The 18,054-nt window shown below is 45.4% G+C and overlaps 1 protein-coding gene across 2 annotated transcripts in view; it reads right to left on the bottom strand.

The window, feature by feature from the left end:
* EFCAB5 (EF-hand calcium binding domain 5) overlaps positions 1-16,664 on the bottom strand; it is a 106,404-nt gene extending 89,740 nt beyond the window's left edge. The window contains exons 1-2 of one of the 2 annotated variants that reach the window (XM_029613459.1): positions 16,547-16,664; positions 14,138-14,669 (exon numbers count right to left, since the gene is read on the bottom strand). In XM_029613459.1, coding sequence (XP_029469319.1) covers positions 14,138-14,661 — 524 coding nt within the window. In that variant the 5' untranslated portion in view covers positions 14,662-14,669; positions 16,547-16,664. Of the gene's footprint in view, positions 1-14,137; positions 14,741-16,546 lie in introns of those variants that run through there. The other variant, XM_029613460.1, reaches the window with a different exon arrangement.
* Positions 16,665-18,054: the final 1,390 nt, after the last annotated feature.

Genomic DNA, 18,054 nt, shown 5'->3' with positions numbered 1-18,054 from the left:
AGGGTGTGATGTGGTAGAAGGTTGGAATTCGCTCAATTATTCTTATAGCTGAGTTCTGAATATACTGCAGAGCTCTCACGGTGTTTTGTAGGTAGGCCTAAGTAGAGTGAATTACAATAGTCCACTGCTGACATCACAAGAGAATAAATGACTGTTTTCAAGTCTGAATTATTAAGATAAGGTTGTATTCTCCTTAGCATTTGTAACTTGAAGTATGAATTTCAAACTACTTTTCAAATCTGTGGACGAAGGGTTAATCTTGTATCCATAATTACACCTAGATTTCTTACTTCTTCGGAGATATTAATTAGTATTCCTTCCAATATCCTTGGGATATTGTTCAAAGGGTGTCTAGTTAGATAAAAAATTTCCATTTTTGACAAGTTTAAAACCAAATTGTTATTATTTAGCCATTAGCAAAGCCATTTGAGACAATGGCTAAATAAGGAGAAGGACTTTTGTTTGTACTATCCCCATTTGAGACACGATTATTTCTACATTTTTTCAGAGCGCTTAAAACCTGGCTCTTCTTCTCTACATGTCCTCACATACCTGATGACTCAAGGATTACTTGTAAATCCTCTTGGAACCCACTGGATATTATGGACCCTTTACTTACTACTTTTGAAAAATTGATTTTGTTTGATTTGTGGTGTTTTGAATCACAAAAACATTACCGTACTCAGAATATGGCTAGAGAAAACTATCATGCTCTAGGTTCCCTTCTCACAGACAAATCCATTGTGATCAAGCCAGCGGATAAGGGTGTGTGTGTGTGTGTGTGTATATGTGTGTGTGTGTGTGTGTGTGGTCATAATGGATCGCCAGAAATATATTACAGAAGTAGCTGACTGCACTTACTACGTCTCTTCAACTACTGATCCAACATTGACTTTATGGAATCAAATTTTTGATCTATTATCCGCTGCTTTGGATTCTCAACTTGATCATTCCCAGGGAAGCTCATTTTTTGACGGAAACTCACCAGCCTTTTACATTCTCCCAAAAATACACAAATCACTAATTGATCCACCAGGCAGACCATTCTTATCAGGATAGGTTCCCTCTTAGAACTCTGGTCTCAGTTTATGGACATTTTTTTTTAAATCACTGAGCATGCTCTTATGTCCAAAATTCCTGACACTTCATTCAATTGATCCACCAGTTAGTTCTTCCTCACGCTCGTTTGTTGCTAGTCACGTTAGATTTGGAATCTTTGTACTCTAATATTCCTCGGTTTGAAGTTGTTGCTTTAGTCAATATGGTTTTTATTTATTTTATTTATTTAAAATCTTTTCTATACCGTCGTTAAGCTAGTTGCCGTCACAACAGTTCACAATAAGGCACATAATTTCAAACTTAAATGTGTTAAATTATATTAACTAAACAGGTGCCATCAAATACTGTAACATAATTTCATATTAATATTACTTAGTGGTTGTGATAAGTCATGTCTACTTTTAAGTATATCAGCTATAAGATAAATTAATACTTAGGTCTGGTCCTCTGTTGTTGCAATCTAATAAAAGTAAAATAAAATACACATACACATACACACACAATTCGAGTAAGCTGATGTGTGTGTGTGTGGGAGTTCTTCTGACCGCATCGTACAATTCCCTGGATTCTACTCTCCATTCACTTTGTGGTATGCTTGCTTAAATAGCCATGTTTTTAAACTTTTTCTGAATGCTTTGATGTCTCTTTGCATTCTGATTTCTGAAGGCATGGTGTTCCATATTATAGGTCCTGCTAGGGATAGGGCCCTATCCCTTACTTGCGTTAGTCTGGCTGTTTTTACTGAGGGAATAGTTAGTAGGGCTTTGTTTGCTGATCTCAAGTTTCTATTAGGGACGTGTACGTGAAGGGCTGTGTTCAGCCATTCTGCCTTTTCGTCGTGTATTAATTTATGTATGGTGCATAGAGTCTTGTATTGAATTCTTTGTTCAATGGGTAGCCAGTGTAGTTCAATTAGGGTTTCGGTGATATAGTCTCTTGTACTTTTTGGTTCTCTTTGAATGTACTGACGTTGCACAGCCTTTGGTCCCATTTTTTGTAGTTTTCACTCAAATTGTTCTCCTGAAATATTTCTTCACTTTTGATGATAAAATCTATCAACAAATTAAAGGCACTGTGATAGGGGCTACTATAGCCCCCAACATTGCTTACCTATAAGTGATTGATTTCGAGGCTAGTTTCTTATACCCATCCAAATTCTGGCCATTTATCAAAATCTGGTTAAGGTATATCGATCAACAAATAATGAAGTGGAGATGATTTACACTCTAGACACTTTATCACCCCACAGTCTAAACCTTAACATCGATTGGTCTGCATTCTTTTGATTTCATCTACTTTTGAGTTTATTTACTATTTCTTGTGTTTATTTTTTAATTTATGATTTTTGTAGTTTATTTTTTAATTGATTTTTTCCAGTGGGAACACTGAGAGGAGAGGATCACCTTGCTGGTGGCTGAAAGGAATCAGTAAGTTTTTGCTTGGGACATTGTCTTTTTTTTAAAGAATTGGGGCAAAGTTAACTATTTGGGAATATTATTTAGTGTGTTTGTGTGTTTGTACCTTTAATAGTCAGAAAAGCAGTGAATAAACAAGTTAGATTGTTTGTATTTTTAGTCAGTCAATAAGGTAGCAGTAGGTAGTGTGTTTATTTTTAAAAGTCTGCAGAACTGAGTGTTCTCCAGACTTTTAAAGAACTGAGTGTTTGTATTTAATACTAACTGAGTGCTTGTATTGAAAAAAAAAAAAAAAAACCAACCCAAAAAGTAGCCAGAAGCTAGAAATAAGCTAGGAGCAGTGTATACCTTAGTAAAAAAGTTGAATAGTTCAGCTCAGTTACTCACCTTGGAAAGGTGTTGAGGTAGTGTGATTGGGTTTGAATAGGGACCAACATTGTTAATCAAGGGAGCAGTGAGTCACTCAGGCTGACTAACTGAAGTTAGACTGTTTGTATTTTCCAACCCTCCCACCCCTCGCCCATCTCCTAATTTATAGGCAGGTGCCACTTTCACAAAAAAAAAAAAAAAAAACCATCAACAAAAACTTTATTGAGAATTCGATCAGACCCCGGTAGGCCACTACCAGACACATAGGGGCAGATTTTCAAAGGCCCGCGCGCGCCGGCGAGCCAATTTTGCATAGGCCGCCGGCGCGCGTAAAGCCCCGGGACACGCGTAAGTCCCGGAGCTTTTGTAAGGGGGCGTGTCGAGGGCGGGGCCTACTGGCACGACTTTTCGGGGGCGGGCCCGGGGGCATGGCGCTGGCCCGGGGGCGTGGTCGAGGCCTCCGGACCAGCCCCCGGGACCGGAGGACGGAGCAGGGCTGCCGGCTGACGTGCGCAAAGTTACGCCTGCTTCCAGCAGGGCTGCCGATTTTGCGCAGCCTTGCGCGTGCCGACCCCAGATTTTATAAGATACGCGCGGCTACGTGCGTATCTTATAAAATCAGGCGTACTTTTGTTCGCGCCTGCTGCGCGAACAAAAGTACGCGCTCGCGCAACTTTTTAAAATCTGCCCCATAGTGAATTCACTTATACATTTAAAGGACGTCAGACACATTCCTTCTCCCATAGCAACCTAAAACTTAACTAGGAACTGATCAAAATTGAGATGAAGGCAGCAGTCCAGCAGCAAGAGGGGGGCTTCCCAGTCTTTTGCATCGAGTGTCACATGTATGATTTTTTACCCACTGGTGAGAAGTTGTACATGTGCATGCGATGCAAAGAGCTCCTGGCTCTCGGAGAACGAGTCCGATCTCTGGAGGCTAGAGTGGCAGACCTGGAGGAGCTGAGGCAGACAGAGAGGTATATAGATGAGACCTTCAGGGACATAGTAGTCAAGTCCCAACTTCAAACTGGCAGCCCTGGTGCTGCCTTGGAGGAAGAAGGTCTCATGATGGGAGAGCATCAACCTGGTGCAGCAGGAAAGGATCCTGTAGCAAGGACCTGCTCTCCAGGTAGTGCATTGTCCTTTCGCACTGAGGATATCTCCCCAAGGCCTACTGCCCAGGAGGGAAGGATTAGGTTGGCCGTCATAGTTGGTGATTCGATTATTAGGAATGTAGATAGCTGGGTGGCTGGTGGGCGTGAGGATCGCCTGGTAACATGCCTTCCTGGTGCGAAGGTGGCGGACCTCACGCGTCACCTAGATAGGATTTTAGACAGTGCTGGGGAGGAGCTGGCTGTCGTGGTACATGTGGGCACCAACGACATAGGGAAATATGGGAGGGAGGTTCTGGAAGCCAAATTTAGGTTCTTAGGTAGAAAGCTTAAATCCAGAACCTCCAGGGTAGCATTCTCTGAAATGTTCCCTGTTCCATGCGCAGGTCACCAGAGGCAGGCAGAGCTCCGGAGTCTCAATGCGTGGATGAGACGATGGTGCAAGGAAGAGGGATTCAGTTTTGTTAGGAACTGGGGAACCTTTTGGGGAAGGGGGAGTCTCTTCCGAAGGGATGGGCTCCACCTTAACCAGGGTGGAACCAGACTGCTGGCGCTAACCTTTAAAAAGGAGATAGAGCAGCTTTTAAACTAGAACAAGGGGGAAAGCCGACAGTCGTTCAGCAGCGCATGGTTCGGAGAGAGGTATCTTTAAAGGATACTAATGATGCATTAGAATTAGGGCATCCCGACAGTGAGGTTCCAATAATTAGAAAAGTAGTTCAAGTGCCTGTAACTAAAAACTCACCTGAGCTAAAAAATTCTAACTTATCCCTATCAATTAAAAAGCAGAATGAAAATACAAACAAAAAACAAACTTTGAAATGTTTGTATGCTAATGCCAGAAGTCTAAGAAGTAAGATGGGAGAATTAGAATGTATAGCAGTGAATGATGACATAGATTTAATTGGCATCTCAGAGACATGGTGAAAAGAGGATAACCAATGGGACAGTGCTATACCGGGGTACAAATTATATCGCATTGACAGAGAGGAGCACTCGGGAGGAGGTGTGGCGCTTTATGTCCGGGATGGCATAGAGTCCAACAGGATAAACATCCTGCATGAGACTAAATACAAAATTGAATCTTTATGGGTAGAAATCCCTTGTGTGTCGGGGAAGACTATAGTGATAGGGGTATACTACCGTCCACCTGGTCAAGATGGTGAGACGGACAGTGAAATGTTAAGAGAAATTAGGGAAGCTAACCAAATTGGTAGTGCAGTAATAATGGGAGTCTTCAATTACCCCAATATTGACTGGGTAAATGTATCATCAGGTCACGCTAGAGAGATAACTTTCCTGGATGGAATAAATGATAGCTTTATGGAGCAATTGGTTCAGGAACCGACGAGAGAAGGAGCAATTTTAGATCTAATTCTCAGTGGAGCACAGGATTTGGTGAGAGAGGTAACGGTGGTGGGGCCACTTGGCAATAGTGATCATAATATTTATTTATTTATTTATTTATTTAGCATTTTTATATACCGACTTTCCAATAACAGAATTACTGATCAATTCGGTTTACATTCTGAACAATAACAGTGACAAGTGAATGTCTTACAATGAACAGGTCGAAATAACTTGGATTAAGATATATGGGGTTAATAACATAATTCAAAGATACGGTGCCTAATGTAGGCTAAATAGACAGGTGATAGGTATAAATTTAGGTTTTGATATTAGACTGCCAAAGTTCATGTGATTTCTAGAGGGTTACCACGGAAGGGATCAATGGCAGGGATATTCCGCAGTTTGATCTTATGGGAAAGCTTTGTGGAATAACCAAGTCTTGAGTCTTTTTTTAAATGTCGTGGACCATTGCACTGATCTGAGTTCTGACGGGAGAGTGTTCCAGAGTTTAGGACCAGCTGTGGAGAAGGCTCTTTTACTTAATGCTGACTTCATCGGAGGGATATGAAGGTTGTTTCTGTAGGCTTGTCTCACTGGTCTGGTAGAGGTGTGGAAATGGAGAGGGTTTTTGAGCTCGAGTGGTGCCAAGTTGTGTAGTGCCTTGTGGGTTACTGAGAGCACTTTGAAAGTATTCTGAATTTGATGGGGAGCCAGTGTAGGCTTTTTAAGATGGGTGAGATGTGGTCTCTTTTGTTGGACTTGGTTAAGATCCTTGCTGCAGCGTTTTGCAGCATCTGTAGCGGTTTTATGGCGTTAGCAGGGATATTTGATCAAATATGATCAAATATGATCAAATTTGATCAAATATGATCAAAGTTGATTTAATGACTGGAAAAGGAACAGTGTGCAAATCCAAGGCTCTCGTGCTAAACTTTCAAAAGGGAAACTTTGATAAAATGAGAAAAATTGTTAGAAAAAAACTGAAAGGAGCAGCTACAAAAGTAAAAAATGTCCAAGAGGCGTGGTCATTGTTAAAAAATACCATTCTAGAAGCACAGTCCAGATGTATTCCACACATTAAGAAAGGTGGAAAGAAGGCAAAACGATTACCGGCATGGTTAAAAGGGGAGGTGAAAGAAGCTATTTTAGCCAAAAGATCTTCATTCAAAAATTGGAAGAAGGATCCAATAAAAGAAAATAGGATAAAGCATAAATATTGGCAAGTTAAATGTAAGACATTGATAAGACAGGCTAAGAGAGAATTTGAAAAGAAGTTGGCTGTAGAGGCAAAAATTCACAGTAAAAACATTTTAAAATATATCCGAAGCAGAAAGCCTGTGAGGGAGTCAGTTGGACCGTTAGATGATCAAGGGGTTAAAGGGGCACTTAGAGAAGATAAGGCCATCGCGGAAAGATTAAATGATTTCTTTGCTTCGGTGTTTACTGAAGAGGATGTTGGGGAGGTACCCATAATGGAGAAGGTTTTCATGGGTAATGATTCAGATGGACTAAATCAAATCACGGTGAACCTAGAAGATGTGGTAGGCCTGATTGACAAACTGAAGAGTAGTAAATCACCCGGACCGGATGGTATACACCCCAGAGTTCTGAAGGAACTAAAAAATGAAATTTCAGACCTATTAGTAAAAATTTGTAACTTATCATTAAAATCATCCATTGTACCTGAAGACTGGAGGATAGCAAATGTAACCCCAATATTTAAAAAGGGCTCTAGGGGTGATCCGGGAAACTACAGACTGGTTAGCCTGACTTCAGTGCCAGGAAAAATAGTGGAAAGTGTTCTAAACATCAAAATCACAGAACATATAGAAAGACATGGTTTAATGGAACAAACTCAGCATGGCTTTACCCAGGGCAAGTCTTGCCTCACAAATCTGCTTCACTTTTTTGAAGGAGTTAATAAACATGTGGATAAAGGTGAACCGGTAGATATAGTATACTTGGATTTTCAAAAGGCGTTTGACAAAGTTCCTCATGAGAGGCTTCTAGGAAAAGTAAAAAGTCATGGGATAGGTGGCGATGTCCTTTCGTGGATTGCAAACTGGCTAAAAGACAGGAAACAGAGAGTAGGATTAAATGGACAATTTTCTCAGTGGAAGGGAGTGGACAGTGGAGTGCCTCAGGGATCTGTATTGGGACCCTTACTTTTCAATATATTTATAAATGATCTGGAAAGAAATACGACGAGTGAGATAATCAAATTTGCAGATGACACAAAATTGTTCAGAGTAGTTAAATCACAAGCGGATTGTGATAAATTGCAGGAAGACCTTGTGAGACTGGAAAATTGGGCATCCAAATAGCAGATGAAATTTAATGTGGATAAATGCAAGGTGATGCATATAGGGAAAAATAACCCATGCTATAATTACACAATGTTGGGTTCCGTATTAGGTGCTACAACCCAAGAAAGAGATCTAGGTGTCATAGTGGATAACACATTGAAATCGTCGGTACAGTGTGCTGCGGCAGTCAAAAAAGCAAACAGAATGTTGGGAATTATTAGAAAGGGAATGGTGAATAAAACGGAAAATGTCATAATGCCTCTGTATCGCTCCATGGTGAAACCGCACCTTGAATACTGTGTACAATTCTGGTCGCCGCATCTCAAAAAAGATATAATTGCGATGGAGAAGGTGCAGAGAAGGGCTACCAAAATGATAAGGGGAATGGAACAACTCCCCTATGAGGAAAGACTAAAGAGGTTAGGACTTTTCAGCTTGGAGAAGAGACGACTGAGGGAGGATATGATAGAGGTGTTTAAAATCATGAGAGGTCTAGAACGGGTAGATGTGAATCGGTTATTTACTCTTTCGGATAGTAGAAAGACTAGGGGGCACTCCATGAAGTTAGCATGGGGCACATTTAAAACTAATCGGAGAAAGTTCTTTTTTACTCAACGCAAAATTAAACTCTGGAATTTGTTGCCAGAGGTTGTGGTTAGTGCAGTTAGTATAGCTGTGTTTAAAAAAGGATTGGATAAGTTCTTGGAGGAGAAGTCCATTACCTGCTATTAAGTTCACTTAAAGAATAGCCACTGCCATTAGCAATGGTAACATGGAATAGACTTAGTTTTTGGGTACTTGCCAGGTTCTTATAGCCTGGATTGGCCACTGTTGGAAACAGGATGCTGGGCTTGATGGACCCTTGGTCTGACCCAGTATGGCATTTTCTTATGTTCTTATGTTCCCCTATTTACCTGTACAGGACCAGGTTAGACACCTCGTTCACCTTAAATCCACTAATGAGAGTATGCTCTGTGGATGGGATCCTGTGGGGCAGGTGGGGCTCAGAGGGCATAACCAGAGACTGGGGAATAAGAGCTGGGATCCAGGTGACGATAAGCAGATCAGACCCAGGTCTCCAAGAGGAAGGCAGCTCCTTTAACATAACACTGTCGAAAAACTAAGCTGAGACAAAGCTGACCCGTAAGTACTGAGGGAAGCAGAACTGAACTGTTCTGAAGGGAAGACAGTCTACTGTTGTGCATGAGTGAAGCTGTAATAAAGATATACAGTTTTAAGAAAGGCTGGACTCAGACTAGTTGGTCTCCAGGCCTGTGGGTATCACCTCTCGTTCCCACATATGGTGTCATGCATGGGATTTTATCTAAAGCTTTGTACAAAAAAAAGAAACCCAGCCTCCAAGAAAGGGTCTGTTTGGAGTAAAGAAAGAATTGTGAAGAGGATCTGTGGTTCACAACACAGGGGGCCTGTGACTCTAAAACAAAGTATGGAGCACGGGGTGCACAGAGCACAGTAGCTTGTGTAAAAGGGTGTGGCTCAGAAGCTGCAATGAAGAAAAGAAAACAAAGTTTAAAAGTTTCAAGTAGAGAGGAAACTGTGAGTGGGCCTGGTTGCAGGGACAGCCAGGAAATGGTAGGTTTGTACCGGCAAACAGGAGAAGCCCAGCTAGAGGTAGAAAGGGAATTAAACATGATTTAGTGAATATTGGTTATGCAGGCTTTTTTTTCTTTTTACTTTTTTTTTGCCTTGATAAAAGAAAAGAGGAAGGAACACTGTTGCAGTAGGGCTGTGCTGAATAGGGTATGGCCTTGGAATAGCTGCCAGAGTGGGCTGTGAGGGCGGTGAATGGAAACAGGGTAGGGTCCTCTTCCAGCAAGCAAGCCACTCTGCAGGGAAGGTGTGCAGCAATGAGAAAACCCAGAATGGACCAGCCAGGGTACTGCAGCATCAGAATGCAGAAGTCTGAGAGCACAACTGAAGGAAGCTGGCAAGCACTGATCCAGAATCTCCAGGAAGGAGATAGGAAGTTACAAGAGAGTCTTGCAAGGAGTCAGTGGGCCTGGGCTGAGCAAAAATGGAACCAGGAAGCACACTGAGCTGTTGTCAATGATTTGTCAGAGGTGGACCCTTGGGCTGAGGTGGGGTTGACGCAACCTGTAGGCAAGGACCTACGGGTCCCCACCATCAGCAGGTGGAGTGGGCTGAAGCTAGAGGCCGCTGGAACTTCACCTATACCAGCCCTCATTCCCCTTGGGTTAAGCCTTTGGGTGCCGGGGCTGGCAGGACTTAGGTGGGCCTCAAGGTTAGCTAGAGATGAGATGTGATTCAGCCCAGAAACAGCAGCTGGTAGATGGCGTAGTCCTATCCTGGACTGGATTCGGTACTGGAACTCAGGCGCCAAAATAACAATGAATAACTGGAGGCGCTCAAGCAAAGGAAGGCCTAAGCCTTGTAAGTCCACGTCCAGAGGTTAGGCGAGAGGAGGTGTCACTGATAGGCTAAGATCAGAGCCGGCGGCGAGTGGAAGTTGAGGCAAGCAACGTAAAACTCTAGACACAGGAAAGTCTGTAGCATAGTCGTTTAAAGAAAGGGTCAGGGCACGGAGAAGGCAGGCGTAGTCAAACAAGGCAGCGGTCAGGGCATGGAGAAGGCAGACGTGGTCAGGCATAGCGGAGGTCCGGTGCTGGAGAGAAGCTGAAGAGTAGTCAGGCGTAGCGGAGGTCCGGGGCTGGAGAGAAGCTGAAGAGTAGTTAGGCGTAGTGGAGGTCCGGGACTGGAGAGAAGCTGAAGAGTAGTCAGGCATAGTGGAGGTCCGGGACTGGAGAGAAGCTGAAGAGTAGTCAGGCGTAGCGGAGGTCTGGGGCTGGAGAGAAGCTGAAGAGTAGTCAGGCGTAGCGGTGGTCAAATCCAAAGAGTCAATCCAACACATAGACGAAACAGGAGCAAGGAGAACAGGAACTGGGAACCACAGGAAAACAGGAACACAACGATGAGACGATTCTAGGATCAGCAACGAGTACTCGGAGTATGAGGAGACCTGTTGCAAAGGCAACGCTATGGAAAGAAGCCTGAGCTTTTATACGCTGAAGAGTCTCACGTCAGCATTGGGGTCCGTGGCCAGGTTCCTGCCGTGGACCCCTTAAAAGAATCACTGATGCGTTTGCGTGCGCCCAGGAAGGGGCGTGGCGCTGATGGCGGCATCTCTCTGCGGGCCATGCGGAGAGGCCTGACGAACAGGGACATCTTGGCTGGCAACACTGGGTAGCGTGGCAGGGCCGGAGGCACTGGAGGGAACCCGAGGTCAGAGCTGGCAGCCCACCACCGCCAGTGAAGAGGAGCTGGAGTCCGTCTGAAAAGAGGAGCTGGAGTCCGTCTGAAAAAAGGAGCTGGAGTCCGTCTGAACATGTGAGAGGGCTGCGCCGCGGGGCTGCTGCAGGCGACACGCGTAACAGTCAACTTCTATTTAGAGTGGAACCTCATGGCTTTGTCAAGAAGTGGCAACACAGAGTGCCCAGGAGGGGGCACTACAGAGTGGCCAGCAGGCTGCAATACTGATTAGCCAGAGGATAGTACTACAAGTGGTCCTGGGGAAGACCCTGTGGGGTGCCCAAACATTATCGGGAATCCAGAGACTGCTCCTGTGAGAAGCCCCTTGAAGGGCCAGTAAATAACCCTGAGAGAGGGGTCACAGAGAGCCTTGGAGAGGACAACACAGACTGTTCAGGAGGTGTAAGTATTGAGAAGTTGGAAGTTGGCGCTACAGGACATCCTGAGGAAGAACCTATAGGGTGCCCAAACACACTACTAGGAGTCCAGAGACAACTCCTCTGAGAAGCCCAGAGAGAGAAGGCATGGAAAGGCAAGCGAGAGATGCCATGGAGAGTCCAGAGGGTGGCGCTGCGGAGACCCCAGCGAGTGAAGCTGCAGAGGGCCCAGTGACCAGTGTGGGTGTGTGGCCAGAGTATTCAGAGATGGAAACTGAGGAGAGACCAGAGGATGGTGCTATGGAGTCACCAGCAACTGAGGATACAGAGGAACCAAGGAGGGCTTTACATCAGAGATACCAGATGCCAAGAAGAGGGTGCTGCTGGTTATAGAGGAACCAGCACTTGTGGTTCCCCAGTTGGTCCATCGGGGTGGAATTTGAACCCTCAGGCAGCAAAGGACTCAGTTAAAGGACTGGGAATATGCACTGTGTGAACAGCATACTAGGTAGTGGCTGTGACGCTGTCGAGTGTAACCCTAAGAGATGGGTGTGAACATGTCCCTAGTTCCCCGTCCCCAAGCAAGGCTGGTGGGAAGCCAGAGGAAGGGGAATGGGATGTCTTGGAGTCTCCTGGAATAGGTTCCAGGAGGGAGTAGGTATGATGGGTCCGAGCTGAGGGGAGGGGTATATGAGATTATGCCCCAAGAGTTCCCCTGTTTACCTGTGCAGGACCAGGATGGACACCTGGTCCACCTTAAATCCACTAAGGAGAATATGCTGTGAGGGTGAGATCTTGTGGGGCAGGTGGGGCTCAGAGGGCGTAAAAGAGACTGGAAAATAAGAGCTGGGATCCAGGTGGGGATAAGCAGACCAGGCTCAGGTCTCCAGGAGGAAGGAAGCTCCTGTAACATAACACTGTCCAAACACTGAGCTGAGATGAAGCTGAGCAGAGAGTGAGTACTGAGGGAAGCAGTACTGAAGTGTAGGTAACGCGAGTACATTGTTCTGAAGGGAAGACACTCTACTGCTGTGCATGTGTGAAACTATAATAAAGATATACTATTTAAGAAAGGCTGGAATCAGACTGGTTTGTCTCCAAGCCTGTGGGAATCACCAAAATCTCCTTTGATAGATTACACCTATTCCATGTCATTTTTCTGGGCAGTCCCAATCCGACAGCCAACAGGCATCATGTGATTCTGGTTTGGCGCCATTTGTACTGTGAAGAAAGTGCATTTAAATCTAGCCTTTAATCTTTTCTTTCTTGATGATTCATCCTGTGTTAAAAACAGCCAGTTCTGTTGGTAAGTTTATTCATTTTTGTGGCGTTGCATTTCATTTTTTAAACTCAATTACATTTTTTAATTCTTATTTTTGTTTTTAGAATTTAAAGACATTTAAACCAATTTTCTACATCTCTGTACCCTTTCACAGATCTCTTGGTAAGTCGCTGCTTATTCATATCCTTGTTTGTGTGCTTTTGGTGCATTTGTTGTCCCCTTACAAGAATATTAACACGTCTTTTGTTTTGATCTAGACATTTGGTCCCTCCCGACGCGGTTTCCCATGAAACACAGTCTGTGTTGGGGGACCGTGTGTAATCAGTGTTGAATTTGGAAATTTGGAATATTTGATGCTACATTTAAAAGGTGAATAAACCATGACAATTAGTAAAAATATGGACAACTAAGAAGCCTTTTTTTTTGCCCTTCCTCTTTGATGTTTGTGAATATTGTACGTTGGGCTTTCACCTGTTCTATTGTTACATTATTTATTAATTTATGTATTTAATGTTTTTACATACCGACGTTAATCAGGACCACCCAATAACTCAGTGTATCTGAGCTCATGGAGGGTTCTGGCAACCCTCCACAGAGAACCACAGCCACAGCAACCTCTGGACTTGGTGGGGCATCTTCTCCCCAACCTCTCCCTGAACACAGGCAAAGCACCGGTGATTCACCAAGTACCTGCTAGTTGACAAGGGGCGCTGTGTGTGCTGATGGCCCAGAATGGGGGATTATTATAAACTGCTGACTGAACTTCCCAGGGCAGTTGTTTATCATAAGCTATAATGGTGTGCGGTGCTTCTCAGCAGGCCCTTCCCTCGGATGTTCTCATTCTTTGACTCATTCTCCATCCCACACTGCTCCCTGCTCTAAGCGACCTTCCTCCCGCTCTCACGTCTGGGTCCCGCTGTCTCTGTCCTTGCAATGTCCTCACCATCCTCCCACATCCAGTGATCCCGCCGGCACTGCTGGCTGTTTGACCTATGAAAGCACCAGGAGCTGCTGGCCCAGGTGCTCTGTAGGGGGCGGTGCAATTGTTTGAAATGACATCAAAAACCTTGCCGACATTCATTGTTGTGTTTTGTGTCGTTTCCCATCCGAAAGAACACGTTTATGTTTGTTTTAAGCTTTGCCTTTCAGCGTGAAACAAACCCTCCTCCACAGAAAAAAAACCAAAAAAAACCTCCACAGCAAATGAAAAAGAAAAGGAAAGTTTTTGCCATGCAGGAGCTGACAAGAAACTGACCCCCAAGAAGGAAGTTTAATTGGGACTGCCTTCCGGCAGCTCGTTAGTGAGCTTGTTAATGAGCTGCTCCTTCCCCAGGGCTGTAGGAGGGGACGGTCACGGCCACTAGGTAACTGCCATCTACAAAACAGCACCACCTGCTTCCTTCAGCTCGCAAAAAAACGGCACCAACAGGAACTCGGTGGTGCCTGAAAGGTAGAAAGTAGAGAAAAGAGAGTATCTCCGCCTGGCATGCATGTGAGAAAGAGAAGTCTGCCTGGGCTGTACCTCTTTCTAATGCCTTCCAGCACGTGACCTAAAGACCCCCCCGAGTGCAGGACTTACCTGCTCAGCTTTTCCTTGGCTGTCTTAGAACTGAGGCTTTGCAGCACCTGCTTCATTCCTCTCTCATATGGAGATGGCTCGGTACGCACATCGGCCCGAGGGTTGTTCTTCATCAGGTACTGGCCCAGAAAATTAATAGGGTTGAACTGAGACTGGCCAACGTCCTCTGCCAACAGATTCCTTTTCTCCACTTCCATCGACAGCTTTTCTATCCCTGATATGAGAGTGGGCATCAGCTTCTCCAGCAAATAAACCCTGGTGTCTATGGTTAGTTTGTCCTCGTTCAGCCAGCTCATGGCTCTGGCGTCTTGGGCGGCTCCCTTCTCCTTCTCCTTCCTCACCTTCATCTCCTCCAGCATCTTCTGCTGCAGATTTATCCCCCTCTGCTGCACCTTCTCAAAGAAGGCCTTTTTCCAGACAGCGTCCCGTCTCTGGCTGAGGCCCCTGCCCTCGTCCACCACCACAACGTTCTTACCGTCGCTGGCTGGAAGAGCCTGTTCTGTCTCCCCTTGCCAGAGGGCCATCTTTCACTCTGAAACAGAGGCAGAGCAAAGAGGCGCGATTAGCACGTAGGCAAGCAAATGTCAGAACCCTAGAAATGTGGCGAGGACACCATCACACTGAGCTCATTTGTCTTGATTCTGTTTGTTTTGTAAGGTTTGTGATGTCACAAAGCAACTTCATCGCTGAATCATCTCTGACCATGTTACAGTACTCACTGGCTGAGAAGCCCTCATCACTTTCATGATTTCTGCACAGATTTATTGGCCACTGAAACCCAAGCGCAGGGTCTGGGCTGTGAGCCAAGGGCAATCACTTCTTGATCTTTTGGCTGAGGTTGAGAGCTTGTACAATACAGGGGGGGTAAAAGCCCCAACACCTGACCCCATTGGGGACACGATGACATAACAATCATTTCCAAAGCAGGAGAGCTAAATCTCCATTACACAGTCCCCCAGTTTGGTTGAAAAACCCATGCAGGGATTTTTTGACTCAACTCAGACTGTGCCAGGGCTGTAAGGCTACCGCTGAGAATAGCACACGTGCACTGCGCATAAAGCAGTGCTTCAGTGGGAGCCCTGGGAATAGCACATGTGCACTGCGCATAAAGCAGTGCTTCAGTGGGAGCCCTGGGAATAGCACACGTGCACTGCGCATAAAGCAGTGTTTCAGTGGGAGCCCCTGGGAATAGCACACGTGCACTGCGCATAAAGCAGTGTTTCAGTGGGAGCCCCTGGGAATAGCACACGTGCACTGCGCATAAAGCAGTGTTTCAGTGGGAGCCCCTGGGAATAGCACATGTGCACTGTGCATAAAGCAGTGTTTCAGTGGGAGCCCTGGGAATAGCACATGTGCACTGCGCATAAAGCAGTGTTTCAGTGGGAGCCCCTGGGAATAGCACATGTGCACTGCGCAGAAAGCAGTGCTTCAGTGGGAGCCCTGGGAATAGCACACGTGCACTGCGCATAAAGCAGTGTTTCAGTGGGAGCCCCTGGGAATAGCACATGTGCACTGCGCATAAAGCAGTGCTTCAGTGGGAGCCCCTGGGAATAGCACATGTGCACTGCGCATAAAGCAGTGTTTCAGTGGGAGCCCTGGGAATAGCGCATGTGCACTGCGCATAAAGCAGTGTTTCAGTGGGAGCCCCTGGGAATAGCACATGTGCACTGCGCATAAAGCAGTGCTTCAGTGGGAGCCCCTGGGAATAGCACATGTGCACTGCGCATAAAGCAGTGTTTCAGTGGGAGCCCTGGGAATAGCGCATGTGCACTGCGCATAAAGCAGTGTTTCAGTGGGAGCCCCTGGGAATAGCACACGTGCACTGCGCATAAAGCAGTGTTTCAGTGGGAGCCCCTGGGAATAGCGCACGTGCACTGCGCATAAAGCAGTGTTTCAGTGGCAGCCCCTGGGAATAGCACACGTGCACTGCGCATAAAGCAGTGTTTCAGTGGGAGCCCTGGGAATGATGCATGCGCTCTGAGTATAAAGCAGTGTTTCAGTGGGAGCCCCTGGGAATGATGCATGCGCTCTGAGCATAAAGCAGTGTTTCAGTGCAAGCCTCTGGGAAGTGCTCTCTAAACAATTCATGCGAGCAGTAGCAAAGTCCGGTGCTGCTTGGCTTCCGTCTAAAGACTAAGAAACTCCCCGCTCCTTTCATTTGTCATGAATTATTATTGTACGTATTTATTTATAGACCTTTGATATTCTGTCTTTTACCATGAATGTCCATGTGTCCCTGATGCTTTAACTCTGCTGTGCCGTGCCACCTGCCTGAGCTCCAGAACGTCCCGACCTCTGGATGCAGCCTTGGAGCTGTTGCCACGCTAGTGCAGGGGAAAACGTTCAGTCAAAGGCTTCAAGGGAAAATTTGGTTTGGTTCTGGGGGTCTGCAGTGCGCGCTTTACTTACTTTTATTCTAGTCACCAGTACTGAGAGAGAGAGAGTTCCCCTTGTATCTTCCATGCAGTATTGTAAATGAGTGGTAATTTAATGTTAACAGACAAGCCAAGCGGTTAGAAGGGCTTCCTCCCTGGAGCCAGGCTGTGTGTGTTTGGGAGAGAAGGTTGCTAAGCAGTAATCCCACAGGCCAGCTTGTCACCACCCAACACACTGGACGGTCCTAAATCACTTCTCTTCCTTTTCTTTCTCCAAGCCCTGTGCTGCAGGTGCAGCAAACACGACGGATGGCAGAATAGTGCTGCCGCTTCTGAAGAGTTAAGCTTAAGAGAAGCTTTCTGGGTGCTTAGTGGCAGGGATTCGCGGCTCAGACTTCAGGGCTGGTCATTAGATGTCCTATCAGGGCTTATCAGAAGATTTGATACACACACACACAAAGTCAAAGAAGAAACAAAACCAGGAACCCTTCAACGCGTAGCTCAACCTCAGCATAGACCAGTGGAAGTCAATACCTTACTTTCCAGCAATCAGGATTAGCAAAGAACATGTATCCTGCTCACTAGAGGAGCCCTGAGAGCAGCTATATGCCGGAACACGCTCTCTGCACAGGGCACTGTTTCTGCAAATGTCTAATAACACAGGGGGGGCCCATGCAATCAGGTGCATTCAGCACATTTTTACGTGCCGTTATATGCACATCTTTTATGTGCAAATGCTACTTCCGATGCAGCAAGGCCTTCTGCACTCAAAAAAATGGGCTTGTAAAATTGTGGGTCCTGCTTAGCACCCTCACATGTAAAATCCCTTGCAAATGAAGCCATTCATTATTACCCCTCAGTGCAGAGAGGGCGTTGTATTTTAGAAAAACTATCATTGGAGGTGTTGCGCTGCTCCAGATTTAAATTTAAATTCACCTGTGTGAGGCAGTGCTGATTGAAGGGCCCCTCTTGTACTGTCCATGAGAATTTGATGTAGGAACTATTACTCCTGTTACTAGTAATCCTTTCTATAGTGCTACAAGACATGAACACCTGCATCTAGCAAGGGGCTGTGACTATTATTCCAGCAGGACTCAGTGTCTGGGGCTTGAGCTGGAGGGGAACCAGCACCGAGAGCAAATTCCAGGCACATGAGCAATTTGAACCAGGCTGACCTTCTCTCGGGATATTGGTTCTTTTTTGTTATTGATATTTTTTATTGAATAATTCACAGGATATTGTATTTAATATCAGAGCTGATACTCAATACCTGTCACGATATCTAACCGGGAAGAATTCAGAGCCTTGTTTCCAAAGTGTTTCTTCTTCTTCTGCATGTCCTCAACACGCTTACTGATGAGGCTTGAAGTTACAATTCTACAGTCATTTTCCCCAAAAGATCAGTTGTCGCACATAAATCGTCACATTATTCTCTGATGGCTGCTAAACCTGAAACATTCCAGCCCTCTCACTAAGACAGGAAATGCTGTAATTTACAGGGATATGATTGCTGTGATTAAAGCTGGTTAAAGATTTACAATT

Source organism: Rhinatrema bivittatum, chromosome 8 (assembly GCF_901001135.1).
Source record: "Rhinatrema bivittatum chromosome 8, aRhiBiv1.1, whole genome shotgun sequence".
In the NCBI taxonomy this organism is placed as follows: Eukaryota; Metazoa; Chordata; class Amphibia; order Gymnophiona; family Rhinatrematidae; genus Rhinatrema; species Rhinatrema bivittatum.
Note: the sequence above shows the minus strand (reverse complement) of the source record. Positions and strands in the feature narration are given on the sequence as shown.